Consider the following 20,252-nt stretch of genomic DNA (forward strand, 5'->3'; position numbering starts at 1 on the left):
TGCATTTTTTCCCATTCCTGAATCTGTCATATAAGGAAATTGATAATTTTGCTTTATATGTTGTTTTTTTCTATTTACATATTGCAAGATGTCTCAAACTGACCCTGTATCAGAATCTACTTCTGGAATGCTGCTGCCTGATGTCGGTTCTACCAAAGCTAAGTGCATTTGTTGTAAACTTGTGGTAACTGTTCCTCCTGCTGTAGTTTGTGTTAGTTGTCATGACAAACTTTCAAAAGCAGACAATATTTCCATTAGTAGTAATCCATTACCTGCTGTTGTTCCTTCAACATATAATATTCAGGATATTCCTGTTAATGTGAGAGAATTTGTTTCTAATTCTATTCAGAAGGCTCTGTCTGTTATACCACCTTCTAATAAACGAAAAAGGTCTTTTAAAACTTCTCATAAATTCAAAGAATTTTTAAATGACCAACAGCATTCTGATTTATCTATCTCTGATGAGGATCTATCTGGTTCAGAAGATTCTGCCTCAGATATTGACACTGACAAAACTTCATATTTATTTAAAATGGAGTATATTTGTTCTTTATTAAAAGAGGTGTTGATTGCATTAGATATGGAGGAGACTAGTCCTCTTGATATTAAAACCAGTAAACGTTTAAATTCGGTTTTTAGACCTCATGTAGTTATTCCAGAGGTTTTTCCAGTTCCTGATGCTATTTCAGATGTAATTTCTAGGGAATGGAATAGTCTGGGTACTTCATTTACTCCTTCTCCAAGGTTTAAGAAGCTGTACCCTTTGCCGACTAATAGATTGGAGTTTTGGGAAAAGATCCCCAAAGTTGATGAGGCTATCTCTACTCTTGCTAAGTGTACTACTATTCCTATGGCGGATAGTACTTCTTTTAAAGATCCTTTAGATAGGAAGCTTAAATCTTATCTAAGGAAGGCTTATTTATGTTCAGGTCATCTTCTTAGGCATGCTATTTCTTTGGCTGATGATGCTGCGGCTTCAACTTTTTGGTTGGAAACTTTAGCGCAACAAGTACCAGATCCTAATGTGTATAGCATTGTTAAGCTAATTCAACATGCTAACAATTTCATTTGTGATGCCATTTTTGATATCATTAGAATTGATGTCAGATATATGTCTTTAGCTATTTTAGCTAGAAGAGCTTTATGGCTTAAATCCTGGAATGCGGATATGACTTCTAAGTCAACGTTGCTATCTATTTCTTTCCTAGGTAATAAATTATTTGGTTCTCAGTTGGATTCTATAATTTCAACTGTCACTGGGGGGAATGGAGCCTTTTTGCCTCAGGATAAAAAATCTAAGGGTAAATTTAGGGCTGCTAACCATTTTCGTTCCTTTCGTCAGAATAAGGAACAGAAACCTGACCCTTCCCCTAAAGGAACGATTTACAATTGGAAGCCTTCTCCTGTCTGGAATAAATCCAAGCCTTTTAGAAAACCAAAATCAGCCCCCAAGTCCTCATGAAGGTGCGGCCCTCATTCCAGCGCAGCTGGTAGGGGGCAGACTACGATTTTTCAAAGATGTTTGGATCAATTCAATCCAAAATCATTGGATTCAGAACATTGTTTCTCAAGGGTACAGAATAGGTTTCAAGATAAGACCGCCTGTGAGAAGTTTCTTTCTCTCACGCATTCCAGTGAACCCGGTAAAGGCTAAGGCTTTCCTGAAGTGTGTTTCAGACCTGGAGTTATCCGGGGTAATTGTGCTAGTTCCATATATGGAACGGGGTCTGGGGTTTTATTCAAATCTGTTCATTGTTCCAAAGAAAGAGAATTCTTTCAGACCAGTTCTGGATCTAAAAATTTTGAATCGTTATGTAAGAATACCAACATTCGACTTCCGGTGGGCGGGACTATTGAGTGGAAGCAAATAGCAAGAGCTCCGCTCTATAATTCTAAAAATCTGCTGTCTTTCTTGCTCCAAGGCGATCATTCAACCCCCACTGCCTATTTCTTACTGGGTGACCGTGTCCTGGTTCTCGCCAGTCGAAAATCTACTAGTGTAGGGCGTACCATCGGCCCTAGCCCCAGGTTGTCGCAACAGAAGCTACGGAAGCAACAATAGAGACCTATCCTGTTGATCCGGTTCTCCCAACACAAGACCTTACAACTTCTATACAAGACCTATTTCTTCCGGCATTAAATAAGCTGGAATATTCCTTACAAAGACTGCTTACAGAAGCCCGAATTGAAGATCCCTTGTGCTCTGCTGCAAAAAGGCGCCAAATCAATGAGAGGGATTGCATGATTCCAGCGGAACATACTGAGAGATTCCAGGGGTGGCGGATGGGGTCTCCACCACATAACTTACTTGCATCAGCTCAATACCCCGCACCACAGCTCAGGGAGGAGGAAGCCACTACAGACATGAAAGACACAACGGCGAACAACAGCAGGCCCCTTCTGTGGTGTGATTCTGACATTTATTCCTTCTCCCAACAGTCCTTAAACAAAGCTATCTCGCAAGCTATAAATCAGCAACATGGTAGGGGGATACATCGAAGATTACAATTGCAAGCGACTCAGCTAATGCTAACACCTACAATGGAATTGCTGGCAGATACACCACCTGGGCTCACTGCAATCACAGAAGGCGCGGCTATGGTCTCTTACCAGCGTGTGCAGCTGTTGGCGAGTGAATCACCTCTCCCATGCTGTCCTACACACCAAGTGCAGTGGTTGTCTGACCGTTGTCCCTCAGAAGCACCTGGACTCACCCGCAGAGCAAGAGGCATCGGCTGATGTCTTTCCCCCCTCCCCTCCCGGACGGACTCGCACGGTATCATGGGGCATATCTTAGAACTTGAATTCAAGTGAACTTATGTCCAGGGTTATATTGACTTTTGCAGCAGAGCAGGGGGGCATTGGCTGGCTGACTGTTTGAACGCCCTAATTGCGGGCTAGGACACCGCCTTGATTATCGACTGTTTGAACTGCCTAGTATCGCTGTGTGAGGCATACATGAGGGGGTGCTTCAGAGACAGAGCCACTGTTTATATCAAGTGTGGGCTTGATTGTTCTTAGCACCTTGTCTGGGATGACCTGATTGCTCTTGCTGAGATAACCTGCAAGTCAAGCCGTCATCTTATCAATATCACTGCGCTTGTAAATGTGGTAACACGAATGCTCCCTGTTATTTGATTATGTTAACTGCTTGAAGGGCTGGTAATAGTACAGCAGGTGCTCACTATTTTATTTAAGGCACCATCTCGAGTGAGGTATAGGGTATCTGCTAACCTAATTATATATCCTCAGCACAACAATGGCCATGGCACTGATCAGAGGTATGGCCCATTTAGTTAACTAATATTCCTTGAAGCCGGCATGTGTTTATGTTTTGTATCCATGTGTGCTCAAATCTGTGGGGATGCCACTCTCAATTACGCCACTGTGTTAACCCTTGTGATATTAATGCATTACACACGCCTGTATAATTAACATCCTTGATCGTATACAGTCATATATTTAACCATATATAATATCCAGGCATAGTAAATAAGCCCTACATTTAAACTATGGCAGCACCTGCTTAGTTAATGAGACTAGAGCTGTTGTAGACTCTCCAGTAAGGAAATTCTAACGCTACCACAAACATTTAGTTCACTCCCTGACTGGCAACATGGGTGGGGATGGTTATAAGGACAACAATGTTTGGTTTTGCTGTTTGGTTATGTGTTATGGTTGTTTTGTCATTGGTTATGTCTGTCTATGTCTTTGTCGTTTTACTTTGTTTTTGTTGTGCCCTTGCTGAGATAGCTTGCAAGTCATGCCATCATTTTATCACTATAACCACACTTGTTAATGCGATGACACGAAGATTGACACCATTTATAATACCTGCAAAACTATGGCCATTTCTCCCATGGCAGCCTGGGACATGCACGTTCGCGTCATACTCACAGGGGGGTCACTATGCCTCTTTTAAACCTTCTAAGTCACTTATAGCTCAATTCATACCAACCTATCATATGTTCAATTGGGCTTTTGATAATGTCATCATGCAATGATATAGCAAGTACTCCCTACATTATTTCAAGCATCATCTCGAATGACTTATAAGGTATTTGCTAATTTAACTGTATATCCCCAGTACGGCATTAGTCGGGGTGGGGGCCATGGGAATGGTTTACCTAGTCAATTAGTATATCCTGAAGTTTGCATGTGTTTATGTATGCCATGTACCTGGGTGTGTCCAACGGCGTGAGGGGTGCCACTTTCAGGCTCACTGCTGTACTATCTCCTTAGATAATTCTACATCACACACGCTCAAATATCTCACCTGCTTGATTGTATGCAATCATATATTTAACCTCATACAGAGACTAGGTATAGCTCACGATCTCTACATTTAAATTATGATATCATCCGCTCAGCCAGCAGGGCTAAAGCCTTTTTGTTTCGTTTCATTTTGGTTTGGTTTTGTCTGTGTGTCTGTTTATTGTTGTTTAGTTTGTTATGTTATAAAAAAGGAAAAATCCCAATTCTGTGTGCAAATACTTCTCGAGCGAAAGTTATTGATCTCTTAGTAACGTATAAGGAAAGCATATCAACAGGATTTGTCTTTGTGTCTATACCTACTAAAATGTGCCTGATTTTCAATTTTTCACTCAATGTATGATACTAAGCCCTGCGTGGCGCATTTACATGTATTGTTTTGTGAACCTGTATACAGTGTTGGATATAAATAAAAATTTAAAAGAATACCAACATTCAAAATGGTGACTATAAGGACTATTCTGCCTTTTGTTCAGCAAGGGCATTATATGTCCACAATAGACTTACAGGATGCTTATCTTCATATTCCGATTCATCCAGATCACTATCAGTTCCTGAGATTCTTTTTTCTAGACAAGCATTACCAATTTGTTGCTCTTCCTTTTGGCCTAGCAACAGCTCCAAGGATCTTTTCAAAGGTTCTCGGTGCCCTACTCTCTGTAATCAGAGAGCGGGGTTTTGCGGTGTTTCCTTATTTGGACGATATCTTGGTACTTGCTCAGTCTTTACATTCTGCAGAATCTCACACAAATCAACTATTGTTGTTTCTTCAAAGACATGGTTGGAGGATCAATTTACCAAAAAGTTCCTTGATTCCTCAGACAAGGGTAACCTTTTTAGGATTCCAAATAGATTCAGTATCCATGACTTTGTCTCTAACAGACAAAAGACGTCTGAAATTGGTTGCAGCTTGTCGGAACCTTAAGTTTCAATCATTCCCTTCAGTAGCTATGTGCATGGAGGTTTTAGGTCTCATGACTGCAGCATCGGACGGCATCCCCTTTGCTCGTTTTCACATGTGACCTCTTCAGCTTTGTATGCTGAGCCAATGGTGCAGGGATTATACAAAGATATCACAATAAATATCTTTAAATCCCAATGTTCGACTATCTCTGACTTGGTGGTTAGATCACCATCGTCTAGTTCAAGGGGCCCATTTTGTTCGTCCAACCTGGACTGTGATCACAACAGATGCGAGTCTTTCAGGTTGGGGATCTGTCTGGGGATCTCTGACAGCGCAGGGGGTTTGGAAATCTCAAGAGGCGAGATTACCAATCAATATTTTAGAACTCCATGTGATTCTTAGAGCTCTTCAGTTTTGGACTCTTCTGAAGAGAGAACCGTTTATTTGTTTTCAGACAGATAATGTCACAACCGTGGCGTATGTCAATCATCAAGGTGGGACTCACAGTCCTCAGGCTATGAAAGAAGTATCTCGGATACTTGCATGGGCAGAATCCAGCTCCTGTCTAATTTCTGCGGTCCATATCCCAGGTATAGACATTTGGGAAGCGGATTATCTCAGTCGCCAGACTTTACATCCGGGAGAATGGTCTCTTCACCCAGATGTGTTTCTTCAGATTGTTAAAATGTGGGGGCTTCCAGAAATAGATATGATGGCATCTCACCTAAACAAGAAACTTCCCAGGTATCTGTCCAGGTCCAGGGATCCTCAGGCGGAAGCAGTGGATGCGTTGTCACTTCCTTGGAATTATCAACCTGCTTATATCTTTCCGCCTCTAGTTCTTCTTCCAAGAGTGATTTCCAAAATCATAATGCAGCGTTCATTTGTACTGCTGGTGGCTCCAGCGTGGCCTCACAGGTTTTGGTATGCGGATCTTGTTCGGATGTCCAGTTGCCAACCTTGGCCGCTCCGGTTAAGGCTAGACCTTCTATCTCAAGGTCCATTTTTCCATCAGGATCTCAATTCATTAAATTTGAAGGTATGGAGATTGAACGCTTAGTGCTTAGTCATAGAGGTTTCTCTGACTCAGTGATTAATACTATGTTGCAGGCTCGCAAATCTGTGTCTAGAAAGATTTATTACCGAGTTTGGAAGACTGACATTTCATGGTGTTCTTCTCATAAATTCTCTTGGCATTCTTTTAGAATTCCTAGAATTTTACAGTTTCTTCAGGATGGTTTGGATAAAGGTTTGTCTGCAAGTTCTTTGAAAGGACAAATTTCTGCTCTTTCTGTTCTTTTTCACAGAAAAATTGCTAATCTTCCTGATATTCATTGTTTTGTACAGGCTTTGGTTCGTATCAAGCCTGTCATTAAGCCAATTTCTCCTCCTTGGAGTCTTAATTTGGTTTTAAGGGCTTTACAGGCTCCTCCGTTTGAGCCTATACATTCTCTGGACATTAAATTACTTTCTTAGAAAGTATTGTTTCTTTTGGCCATCTCTTCTGCTAGAAGAGTTTCTGAATTATCTGCTCTTTCTTGTGAGTCTCCTTTTCTGATTTTTCATCAGGATAAGGCGGTTTTGCGGACTTCATTTCAATTTTTACCTAAGGTTGTGAATTCTAACAACATTAGTAGAGAAATTGTTGTGTCCTAATCCTAAGAATTCTTTGGAAAGATCTTTACATTTGTTTGGACGTGGTAAGAGCTTTGAAATATTATGTTGAAGCTACTAAAGATTTCAGAAAGACTTCTAGTCTATTTGTTATCTTTTCTGGTTCTAGGAAAGGTCAGAAGGCTTCTGCCATTTCTCTGGCGTCTTGGTTAAAGCTTTTGATTCATCATGCTTATTTGGGGTCGGGTAAATCCCTGCCTCAGAGGATTACGGTTCATTCTACTAGGTCAGTTTCTACTTCCTGGGCTTTTAAGAATGAAGCTTCTGTTGATCAGATTTGCAAAGCAGCAACTTGGTGGTCTTTGCATACTTTTACTAAATTCTACCATTTTGATGTTTTCTCTTCTTCAGAAGCAGTTTTTGGTAGAAAAGTTCTTCAGGCAGCTGTTTCAGTTTGATTCTTCTGCTTATATTTTTAGTTTTTTTCATTATAAAGATTAAAACTTTTGATTTGGGTTGTGGATTGATTTTTCAGCGGAATTGGCTGTCTTTATTTTTATCCCTCCCTCTCTAGTGACTCTTGCGTGGAAGTTCCACATCTTGGGTATTTGCTATCCCATACGTCACTAGCTCATGGACTCTTGCCAATTACATGAAAGAAAACATAATTTTTGTAAGAACTTACCTGATAAATTAATTTCTTTCATATTGGCAAGAGTCCATGAGGCCCACCCTTTTTTGTGGTGGTTATGGTTTTTTTGTATAAAGCACAATTATTCCAATTCCTTGTTGATGCTTTCGCTCCTTTCTTATCATCCCACTTCTTGGCTATTCGTTAAACTGAATTGTGGGTGTGGTGGGGGGTGTATTTATAGGCATTTTGAGGTTTGGGAAACTTTGCCCGTCCTGGTAGGAATGTATATCCCATACGTCACTAGCTCATGGACTCTTGCCAATATGAAAGAAATTAATTTATCAGGTAAGTTCTTACATAAATTGTTTTTTTTTTTGTGGATTTAATTTTTTCAGTGGAAATAGCTGTTTTTATTTTATCCCTCCCTTTCTAGTGATTCTTCTGTGGTCTCCCACATCTTGGGTATTTCTATCCCATACGTCACTAGCTCATGGACTCTTGCCAATTACATGAAAGAGAGCATAATTTATGTAAGAACTTACCTGATAAATTAATTTCTTTCATATTGGCAAGAGTCCATGAGGCCCACTCTTTTTTTATGGTGGTTATGATTTTTGTATAAAACACAATTTTATTTCCAGTTCTTCTTTTTGTATGCTTTTTTACTCCTTATTTTATCACCCTACTACTTGGCTATCCGTTAAACTGAATTGTGGGTGTGGTGAGGGGTGTGTTTATAGGCATTTTGAGGTTTGGGAAACTTTGCCCCATCTGGTAGGAATATATATCCCATACATCACTAGCTCATGGACTCTTGCCAATATGAAAGAAATGAATTTATCAGGTAAGTTCTTACATAAATTGTTTTTTTCTGCCTGTGTGCTCTTAGTCATTTGGTTATAGTTTAGTTTTTATATATTCAAATATTTTACAGCTACTTTTTCTATTTCATAGATACCGAACTTCAGCAGAGCATGGAGAAGTGTTATTTTGTCACCTTTCATTTCTGGTGAGTTATCTTCATTATTCTTTACTATTGTTTACATTGATATACTTAATAGTATTAATTTTATTTTGTAGCTTCGTGCCCTCCCAGCCCTTCTCAGATAGAAGCTTGTTATGAGTGCTTTGTAATTCTTCTCAAGTAAGTAAGACATCTGTTGTGGACACTTATTGTAGGAGACAGGCTAGTGGTAAAATATACCAGAGGTTTTTGTTTTTCATCTCAATTCTATTACTATTTGACAGATAAGCCATCCTAACTTTAGCATTTTTTTAGCTTATATATTTTAGTTATAGAAGAGCATGTTCATTTGGTAACATTGTGTGTTTTGTGCAGATGTCCAGTTCTAACTGATCTTGATCTTGTTGGAATTGCCAAGCAGTACGCACTAATTGATTTACCTGCTTTTACATTGGGGTGTCTCTTATTAATCCCTCAAGTAGAGAAAAGAGAACAGCAAATTCAGGTAGGTTAAAATACCCTCTTACGCTTTGCTATGAATCTATATATTTTCATTTGTCTCCTGAGTTTTCATTAAAGGGAAATTAAAGTCAGAATTAAAGTTTTACAAATTAAAAAATAAATAAGCAGGCAATTTAAAAAATAAATAAATACATTTACTACCTTCTCTTGAGCATTATATGACAAAACCTCAGCAATATAGTGTTTAAAGGGCTGCTAAATAAAGTAGATTTGCATAATCAACAAATTCATGATAAAAAGACAATGCAATAGCAATTAGGCCCCGATGATCAAAAGTGCTACAAGGCGGCAAAATATTCAAAGGGATCCACCGTTATGTCAAGCAAGCCTGTTGAAATATTCCAAGCTCTCAACAAAGCAGTATCGCTGAGAGGCGTTTACTATACATGCCATTGGTCAGCGATGCTGGCTTCAGACAACACCCAGCATCGCCGACCATATTGGTGATGTATAGTAAAGGATCCCTTGAATATAACTGCCGTCTCCCTAACCAATAATACTAATACCCCTAAACTGAAGTATCCCATGAACACTACACTAAGAAACATCTAAACTGCCACATACCCATTGCAAGTCGCTAACTAATAAACTCTAAACCGCCACATACCCAATGCAAGTATTATCATATTAACCCCTATACCGCCACATACCCACTGCAATAAACTAATTATTAACCCCTATGTCTCTAACTATAAACCCCTATGCCACCATATACCCACCGCAAGTACTATTCTATTAACCGCTATGTCGCCCCATACCCCAAACACAAACTAACATCTAACTTCTATCTAAAGTAAACCCCCTAAGTTACAATTACAATCTAATTTAAAATAAATAAACCTAAACCACCTCAACCCCAAATTCAATCTAACACTACTGTACCTAACACCTTAACCCCCCCCCCACTAAATTACCACACAAAAAAAGCTAAGTTACAAAAAAAATACAGTATCTAAAATAAAAAAAACACACCATTATATCGAACACTTAGCTTTTTTCATTTTTTTGTAACTTAGTGGGGTTAGTTTGGGGGGGTTAAGTATTAGTGTAGTTCTGGTTTGCTTTGGGAGGTGGGGATTTAGGCCTTAATCTTCTAACCACCCCCATACCTGTATGCGGGTTGATTAGGTGATTATTGTTAGTATTTCTTTTTTTCTTGTTGTGTTTTTTTATTTTAAACAAATATATATAGATAGATAGATATATTACATTTTATAATAATGTTACAAAAGGCATTAGTATTACAATTTTTACATAACAGGCATGCAATTATGTAATATTATAATGCAACCGTCTTTTATAACATAAATATCTATTTTAAAAATATATTTATTTTTACAATAATAAATGCATTAAGCGAGAATGTCTACATTTTAATTTATATATCCAATACTAAAACTAATTTGCATTATACATGACCATGCATTTTATTTCAAAGATTGTAGATATATTGTAGTCAGGCCTTGCATTGATATTCAATATTTAAACAATTATGCATTAACCCTTTGGCTGCTAAGCCATTTCCCACCTGAGTGCTAAGCTGGGTTTGAGCTGCTTTTTTTTTTTTTTTTTTTTTACTTTTTTTAAATATATTAATTTTATACTTTTTTTTTCCAGATCCCTAAGACTTATACCGTTGTAAAGGTTAGGCAATTACCTTTCCAATGGTGCGTCTTGGAGGTCTGTAGCTGCGTAGATGGCTGAAATACAGGCTTCTAAGCAGCATGCCCACATTTCCCTATATTGTCCATTGTTAATTTTAAAAAGTTGCGCTGTGACATTATCACGTCATTGCGTGTGACGTCACCGCGCGAATCGTGAAGCCCCAACAATACCTCACTATTCAGGCCAGATAGCCGGGGTGGGAGTAGGTGGGAGCCCCCAAATTGCCCTCAAGGTGGGTGAGTGCTAGGTAGCGATAGTTCTGAGCCGTCATCAGCACCTGACTGGGACAATTTGCGATGGCTCAGAGCTGTCGTTAGCACTCAAAGGGTTAATATGTATTTGTTAGCTTATGTTTATAAGTGATAACATAGATATATGTTAATATATACTGTATTGTTCCGAGTATAAGCCGTACTTTTTTACCCTAATTTAAATCTTTAGATTAGGGGTGTGGCCTATAATCGGGTGCGGCTAATAATCGGTATGTTATATACAGCATCTTGTTTTTTCTACTGTTATGTTGTTGTTTTTATTTATTTTAAATTATGTTGTTGCCTCTGAGTTCCCGCGCTAAAGGCAGAATGCGGGAACTGGAGGTGTAGTAGCTCAGTTTATTTAGAGTGTGAAACTCCAGATAGGAGCTCCGGAGGGCGGAAGCAGTTAGCGCGCAAGTGCAGCTGTCTGGTGAGTGCTCTGCTGCAGCTGCTGCCTGTGTGATTGAGTCGACACTTCTAATGGGTAAGTTAGAGGAAAGTAGAGACTAACTTGCTGTTAATACCGGTATTTTGTTTACGCCCGGCATACTGTTCAGAGTGTCTCGTTCGAGTGCTATGGTAACCTTTGCAGCCAGGCGGCATGAAAAGCACGAAATGTAAGGCTGTCTGTGCAGTATCAGTTCCCAGAGGTCAATACACAGGGGAGATCTGTGGGTGATCATAGCGATTCACACAGAGCTGAGGTATGGCCATGCTGACACAGTAATGTGTAGGTGAGGGCAGCAAGAACGTAAAAGATTAGGTACAAATAACAAAAAAGTATGTACAACACAGAGTATTAATTTAAGGGAAGTATTAAAAATAATGTGCACAGGTTGATTTTTGAAAAGCAGATCATTGTAATGTTTGTTGTGACTTAAATAGTTATGGTGATACACAAATATACTGCTCCAAATACCCTTTTTCCCCCCACAGAACACTTAATACCTGCTAAACCTCAGAAGAAAAACACTCAATGTACAGAGAAAAGTATCAGCTTTAATTGTGTTAGGAATATTCCTTCTCCTATCAGTTAGAACATTTGTTTCAAGCGAAATGTAATTTCTTTAAAATGGCACCCATCTTTAAGGGTGCGGCCTATAATCAGGAGCGGCCTATACTCGGAACAATATGGAATTTATGTTATAGTTATCAGTGGCAGTAAATTATATTTTTGCATAACAGGCATGCAGTTATGTAAAACTGTTAATTATACTGTATTTAATACAAAATATAAACACATCAAGCAACATTAATTACATTTAAATTTATATGCAAATATTAGATGAGGTAAATGCCAGAGGGCCGGCAAAACCTTGCTTTCCTAGCCGGGCTCCTGGAACTCAGCGTCGGACTGGATTGAGTAGGGTGAGGTATTTTGATGAGGCACCTAGGGATATCATTTGTTTGGGAGTTCTACCTTCTGGGAGGAATGATTTGAAGTGTCCCCCATTCTCCCAGTACGGTGCTGATTTTCAGGAGGCCGTCTGCCTTTTTAATGCATCTCTGTGACACATTATTTAAACATTGATGATAACTTTAGCTATTAGCTTTATAGTTATAATGGGGAGGTTTATTATTTATAGTATAGTTTATTATAGTGAGGTATTTTTTTACAGTAGGCAGTTAGCTGGACGTTCCAGGGGAGTGTAGTTTAGGCATTAAGTCACTGTAGGTGGTATTAGGGACTTAGCTGGTTATTTAGGGGGGTTTGTGGGTGAGGCGTGACGTAGATCTAGGCAGTCATAGTTATCTGGGCAGTGCAGGGAGTAGTTTAGGTTAACTGTGACGATGTATGCGTTTGGTGGGAAGTAGCAGGGGGGAGTGTAGGTTAGGCGTGTCGTAGTTATAGGCATTCAGGGTAAGTTAGTGTGGGTAACCTGCACTTTGCTTCAGTCACATTGACACAAGATCGAGCTGCTGAGACTACATTGCCTGAGCTAATTAGTGTAGCTGTAATTAAACTTAGGTCCCCACAGCAATATTTGAAGTGTGCCTACACTGAAACTAATTTTAGTTTCAGTGAGCACACTGTCTGTGCCATGTAGGCACACTTCAAATAGGGTCCCCCTCTTTGAATATCCGGACCATAGTCTGAACTTCAAATCAGTAGTAGATTTTTTATGACAAATTTCAAAGTTATGTCTATTTCCACTCCCCCTGTATCATGTGACAGCCATTAGCCAATCACAAATGCATATACGTATAGTCTGTGAATTCTTGCACATGTTCAATAGGAGCTGGTGACTCAAAAAGTGTAAATAAAAAGACTGTGCAGATGTTTTTAATGGAAGTAAATTGTAAAGTTGTTTTAAATTCCATGCTCTATCTGAATCATGAAAGTTTAATTTTGACTTGAGTGTCCCTTTTAGATACATTCACACTCATTAGACTACCTAGGTATGCTCTTTAAGGTGATGGTAAACTTTAAATAAAAATGCCATAAATGTAATTTATACGTGTTCTTTTTTTTGTTTTTAATCCATCTGTGAAAGGGTTAAATTAGTTCATATAATTATGCTTCTATTACAATGTTATGCTGGCCCACATGGATGAACTTATGAATCATGAAAGTCAAAGTTAAATAGTGTGAGCATGCATCTAACAGCCTATTCCAATCTTTCATACTTAAAGGGACAGTCTAGTCAAAATTAAACTTATGATTCAGATAGGGCATGCAATTTTAAACAACTTTCCAATGTACGTTTATCATCAAATGTGCTTTGTTCTTTTGGTATTTTTTGTTGAAAGCTAAACCTAGGTAGGCTCATATGTTAATTTCAAAGCCCTTTAAGACTGCGTCTCATCTCAGTGCATTTTGACAGTTTTTCTCAGCTAGACAGCGCTAGATCATGTGTGCTGTAAAGATAACATTGTGCTCTCTCCCGTGGAGTTATTTGAATGCAAATTGGTCAAATTAACTGAAATAAGGGGGCAGTCTGCAGAGGCTTAGATGCAAGCTAATCATAGGTGAAAAGTATATTAAGATAACTATGCTGGTTACGCAGACCTGGGGAATGGGTAACAAAGGGATTATCTATCTTTTTAAACAATAAAAATTCTGGAGTAGACTGGCCCTTTAATGTGTATGACATCATTGATGATTGTTTTTTCCAATCCTTTAGAAGAGCCTCTGCTTGAATTATTGACTTATATAACTTGAAAGTCTAGTTAAACACAAATCACGATAAGACACAAATGTATTGTATGCTTTTCAAGGGGGGGTTCAGATTGATTTTCTAAGACCTTTACAGAAGCAAAAGCTAAAGGTCCATAGCAGAAGTAATGCATTACAGATCATTTTTCACAATTAGTAATCACCACCATATGTTTAAATGCAGCCATAACATTTGGGATCAAGCTCCCTCCACCAGGAGGTATACAAAAATTACCCAACACATCAAAAGCTTTAATCTTTCCCACTTCCTGATGTCCCTCGGTCTTAATTTTTGCCTTTACAGGAGAACAGGTGAAAGGTGCAGTGCTGTTAATTTATGACTTCATGGTATACTTAAATTGTCGGTGAGACCCATCTATCCCCCTCAGAGGACCGAGAAGAGGGCAGAGGAGTGCACAAGGCTGGTTAGTGTAAATCTTAGGCGGGAGTTTTTTACCAGGACTGGTCCTGAGTCTCCTGCTGTTTTGACACGTCAGTGTACTTCCTACCAAAGATCCTTATTTGATGTCATCTAATAAGGATGAGGGCATTGCTGCAGGACACAGGTAAATGCACCTAAGGTAAGTAGGAATTTTTACACTTTAAGCCCTCAATCTTGGCTAGACACTGCTACAGGCACAAAGCCAAGGGGGACTCATTTTGATAGGCAAGGCTGGGGACTGAGAGATTGACCCTCATTTTGGCTGAGGATATGCTGGGCATTTTTATTAATTTGTTTAATTAGTGATGGATCTCAATAGGGACAAGTGTGTATGTTTATCTGTCACCTCAGGAGGGCTCAATAGGGTCATGTGTGAGTTCTGTATGTTTAACTATTACTGTGGTATTACTGTGGTTACGAGATTTGCTGGATCGCAACATTATGTGAGGAGTGTCTGAGTGTTTTTAGCGCTAAGGGACATTTTTGCACAGCGCTCTAGAGCAGGGCGGGTTAATTTACGCACTTTTTTGTAGCGCTCCACCCTTCCTCCATTTCAGCGCAGCAACATTATCTTCAGCTCAGCTTGAACTTGCAGCTCTCATAGTTTTCAGCAGCTTCAGTTTCCTCACCGCTTCAACGGCTCCTGAGTGATTGATTCAGCAAGGTGGGCTCTGTGTATCTGGCTACTGAGGGGGTAAAGTACCCGTTCATCAAGAGGTTTTTTTTTTGGGTATCAATATCTCAGTTCACAGCAGGGGATGTTAAGAGTTTTGCATTATCATTACTAAAACCGTTTGCCTTTTAATTTGCATATGCTTTATTATAGTTATATATGATGAAGATTTCACTCTTACTATATTTTTTTATTGATCACAGTGAACAGGGAATTATTTAAAGATAATTCTGAGATATATCTGCAAATTGATGCCAATTCATTGTCTTTTTTGTAAATTCACAATTATTTATAGTTTAGAACGTTTTGCTGTGTTTTTCTTTACTATGGAGCAGTCCGATCTGTCCCCTCTCCGTTTATTCAAGCTGTCTCATCTGAAGAGAGTTCTTGGGAAATTGTCCTTACTTCCAAGTGTTTGCTTTGCAAGATTGTATAAGTTTGTCCCCCAGCGCAGTTATGTCCTAATTGTGCATTAGGGATTACTAATTCTCAGCCCATATTGCTGGCATTTCCCTCGCAGGGGACCTTGTCCACCCCCTGTGTGTACTTCTCAAGGAAGAGAAGTGGATATTTCCCCTGACATTTAAACATTACCTTCATGCACAGATTAAGGTGGTGTTTGGGGTAATGATGTCTTCAAGTAAGCATAAGCGTATTACTTTGGGAAGTACAGCTTCTGCGATTACTAACAAGGTCCTTCTAAGAAAAAGAGGGTTCTACAGTTGTCTAAGGAGTCAGCAGATTCATACTATTTTTCTAAAGGTGAACTGTTGTCAGATAAACAGGTTTCTTCTTCTGAGCAAGAGATGGAATCTTCTCCTTTCCTATTCAAATTGGAACATTTTCAATCTCTGTTACGTGAAGTTCTAGTAACCCTAGAGGTAAAGAATCGCCTTTAGCTCAGATTCCTTCAGTGAAAAACTTTTATTTAAACCCATTACCAAACCAGCAGAGGTATTTTCCGTTTCCTGAGGCCATTTCTCACATTATTTCTAAAGAGTAGGATAAACTAGGTATCCTGTTTCTTCAATCACCGAAGTTCAAAAAGATATTCCCTATTACTGCATCTTCTGAGGTTTGGGAGTCTATTCCTAAACAATATGACTCAATATCTACTCTGCCAAAGAGACCCACAATTCTCTTAGAGGATAGTACCTCTTTCAAGGATCACATGGATAGGAAGCTGGAGGCCTATCTGAGAGTGGCGTTTCTTTAGGCAGGTTTTCTTTGCATAACTGGTGTGATTCCCTGTCATAGTTAATTACTGAAGTACAGGATTGCTTTTAGACCCTTTCTGGATTCAAAGTCTCTGAACAAAAATTTCTGAGAGTTCCTACCTTCAAAACATAGACAATCCACACAATCCGGCCCTTAGTCCAGGAAGGTCAATACACGACCACTAAAGAACTGAAAGATGCTTATCTGCACATTTCAATTCACAGACACCATTTCAAATTTCTCAGGTTTGCCTTTTGGGCATACATTATCAATTTGTGGCTCTTCCATTCGGCCTGTCAACGGCTTAAGAGATCTTTACAATGGTTCTGGGAGCTCTGTTGTCGAGTATAAGAGCAAGAGGGATCTCGGTTGCTCCTTATCTGGAGGACATTCTAATCCAAACGTCTTCTCTTTCTCTGGCCCGTCAGCATATGGAGACTGTGATTCAACTCTTGAGGAATGACAGTTGGAACATCAATCTTCTGAAGAATTCTTTGTCACCAAACAGAAGAGTGACATTTTTGGGAGTGGTTATACACTCTGTTTCTATGCATCTTTTCCTAACAGAGAATCACAGAGGTTATTTGCAAAAGGCTTGTGCAGATCTTCAGGTTTCGGACCCTCCTACTATTGCTCAGTGTATGGAGGTAATAGGCCTGATGGTGGCGGCCAACGCTGTTCCTTTCGCAAGGTTTCACTCTCATCCCCTTCAGCTTTCCATGCTTTGCAGTGGAATGGAGATTCTTCAGATCTGTCTTAGTCAATTTGTCTGGATCTCAAGACTTGCCAACGATAAATCTGGTGCTACCCATTACATTTTCTAGCCTAGCATCTGGATACCTCCTTTCTAAACAAATATCAGCATCAAAAACTAAAGCGGACAGAATAGAAGATACTTGCGCTAAAAGAGCTGAAGTAGAAAAACAGATTAACATGTACTCATATATGAGACAAAGTAAATAAATATTTATTATTAAATACACTAAATAATACTAAAAGTCATCATGATACCTAAAAGGTGCACACCTTTAAAAAAATATATAAATATATTAAAGGATAATGCCACTAACGGTTACTTAAAAACACTGAACCCAACTGCACACTCACATAAAAACATAAGGCAGTCAGAGATAGAGGAATAAGCTATCCTGTAACACTAAAAAAATAATCGTAGACTGGTAATCCGAAGTAGTAGTTACTAAATCAAGTCTTACTGTTGAATAATAAGTGTAACATCCATAAGGTTTCCAAAGGACCCTCTGACCTGAAACCAAGTAACACTATAATCCATGTGCCTGGAAGATGGCAGATTCAGCGTCTGACGTCATTCTGGGGCATCTGTAAAGTTAAACCTGAATGGAGGGGTGGTAACTTTGACAATAAGCTTTTAAAAAAAGAAGCGGAATATATATATGAAATGAAAACATGGTTTCCAGCAGGATTAAACTCAGAATTAGATGTAACACCATTTGTGTATGATTAATTGGAGACATTACAACACAGTTTTATATAGAAAAATAACTTTCATATTTAGAGTAACTCTTGAATATAACTTGAGTATGTTCATTAAATATGTGAATTTATGTTTTAGAATATTACCATCTGTATATGAACAGTGTAAAGATGATTTACTGTGTAGATAATTATTGGATGCCGCCTTAATTAATATCAACATGACCTCAGTTTGGTATGGAATCGATCAGAAATAAGTATAATGTTTAAAAAGACTGAATAGATTTCAGTTTCTTCATGTCTTGAGAAAGCCCTTTTTGGGTGAAACTTGTTGATTTGGAGAAATCTGAATACAGCTTATGCTCATCACAGATACACGGTGTCTGGATTAGTGTCCCTCACACTAGATACGGATATCTAGAGGGGCTAGGGAGTCTGAGTGGACACAGAATTCCTGCCTAGCCTCCTCACCAGAAGGATTTGCTTAGTGACAAGAAACCAAGCTGTGCTTACACCTATTTTACCACTACCTTGGGTGTTAAAGGGACTGTCAAGTCCAAAAAAAACTTTCATGATTTAAATAGGGCATGTAATTTTAAACAACTTCCCAATTTACTTTTATCACCAATTTTGCTTTGTTCTCTTGGTATTCTTAGTTGAAAGCTAAAACTAGGAGACACATATGCTAATTTCTTAGATCTTGAAGACTGCCTCTAATCTGAATGCATTCTAACCACTAGAGGGCATTAGTTCATGTGTTTCATATAGATAAAATTGAGCTCATGCACGTGAAGTGACCTAGGAGTGAGCACTGATTGGCTAAAATGCAAGTCTGTCAAAAGAACTGAATTAAGGGGGCAGTCAGCAGAAGCTTAGATACAAGGTAATTACAGAGGTAAAACATGTATTATTCTAACTGTGTTGGTTATGCAAAACTGGGGAATGGGTAATAAAGGGATTATCTTTCTTTTTAAACAACAATAATTCTGGTGTTGACTGTCCCTTTTAACTTCATTGACTGCAATTGGAGGAGTCACGGTTCCAGTATTTATACAGCCTTGTATCTACAGTGCAGTGTATACATCATGCTATTTGACTGCTTTATATATATATATATATATATATATATATTCATTTCCCTGCACTGGCTATTGTAGTGAATCCCCTAAGGTATTTCTACATCATCCACTGATATCACTGACATCTTCAGGGGATTACCCGTTTGTTTGACCCCGCTCCTAGGAATGCATGACGTCAGACGCTGAATCTGCCAGCTTCCAGGCACATGGATTACAGTGTTACTTGGTTTGGAATCAGAATGTCCTTTGGAAACCTTATGGATATTGGTATGTTTCACTGATTATTCAACAGTAAGACTTGATTTAGTAACTACTACTACGGATTACCAGTCTACAATTGTTTTATTAGTGTTACAGGGCTGCTTATTCCTCTATCCCTGACTGACTGTTCTTTTTATATGAGTACTCTGTGCAGTTGGGTTCAGTGTTTTTAATGAACCGTTAGTGCCAATATCCTTTATATATATATATATATATATATATATATATATAAATACACAAAGGGTCCAAAGCATAAGTCCAGGCAACGATTTAAAAAAATAGTAGAAAAACCTTTATTCCAAAATACGATAAAAACATAAGTTAGGTTCAACCTTACACATCACAAAGATGGATGCAAGTTTTAAAAAGTGAAGCCGTGCTCCTCAGCAGACATGTTTCGTGCTCAATGCACTTGTTCACTGCATAGAGGAGCAACGGCTATTCCCGGCTTTTTATTCACTTCAACACTTAAACACTTAAAGAAACAGTACAATTAGTTAATATATACTTAATAAATCATACTTAAAGAATCTGAGGCTGCAATGTTAAACTGAATGCTGGGATAAGATACATATTACCTAAAACATTTACAATTATTTAAAGTTTATAAATTGTAACATTTAATTCCTATTAGTTTAAAGTTAATTAATGTATATCTGAAAAAATATTTGTACCTTTTATCCCTCACTCATAAATAATTCCTAAGGAACTCTGATATCACTACGCTAATCAATCTGATGTCTACACTAAAATAGATTCTACACATATAAATCTATATCTCTCCTAAAATTTAGACCATCTGGAATTGGAGGTATTGAGAGTAAATATCCAGAAAACCTCTCTGAGATTTAATTTGTTCTCCCTATTACCTCCTCTTCTCCAGCTAGGTACATGGTCAATCCCCTGTACACTCAATACATTTGGATTAGAGTTGTGGAATTCCCTAAAATGTTTAGCTATAGGTGTGGTCGATTCTTCATCTTCAATGGATCTGAGATGCTGTAAAACTCGATCTTTTAGGGATCTTTTCGTTCTCCCCACATATTGTTTTGAGCACCCCCTACATGTTAGGAGGTATATCACATGTGTTGTACTACAATTGATATAGAATTTTATCTCATGTGTACGTTTTGTGCTTGTC

At 38.5% G+C, this 20,252-nt stretch overlaps 1 protein-coding gene across 1 annotated transcript in view; it reads left to right on the forward strand.

The window, feature by feature from the left end:
• The window catches only part of KNTC1 (kinetochore associated 1), a 1,377,837-nt gene that overhangs the window by 1,147,914 nt on the left and 209,671 nt on the right, over positions 1 to 20,252 (forward strand). Inside the window, exons 58-60 of the mRNA XM_053701768.1 lie at positions 8,379 to 8,433; positions 8,505 to 8,568; positions 8,764 to 8,893. Coding sequence (XP_053557743.1) covers positions 8,379 to 8,433; positions 8,505 to 8,568; positions 8,764 to 8,893 — 249 coding nt within the window. The remainder of the gene's footprint in view (positions 1 to 8,378; positions 8,434 to 8,504; positions 8,569 to 8,763; positions 8,894 to 20,252) is intronic.

Source organism: Bombina bombina, chromosome 2, assembly GCF_027579735.1.
Source record: "Bombina bombina isolate aBomBom1 chromosome 2, aBomBom1.pri, whole genome shotgun sequence".
Taxonomy (NCBI): domain Eukaryota; kingdom Metazoa; phylum Chordata; class Amphibia; order Anura; family Bombinatoridae; genus Bombina; species Bombina bombina.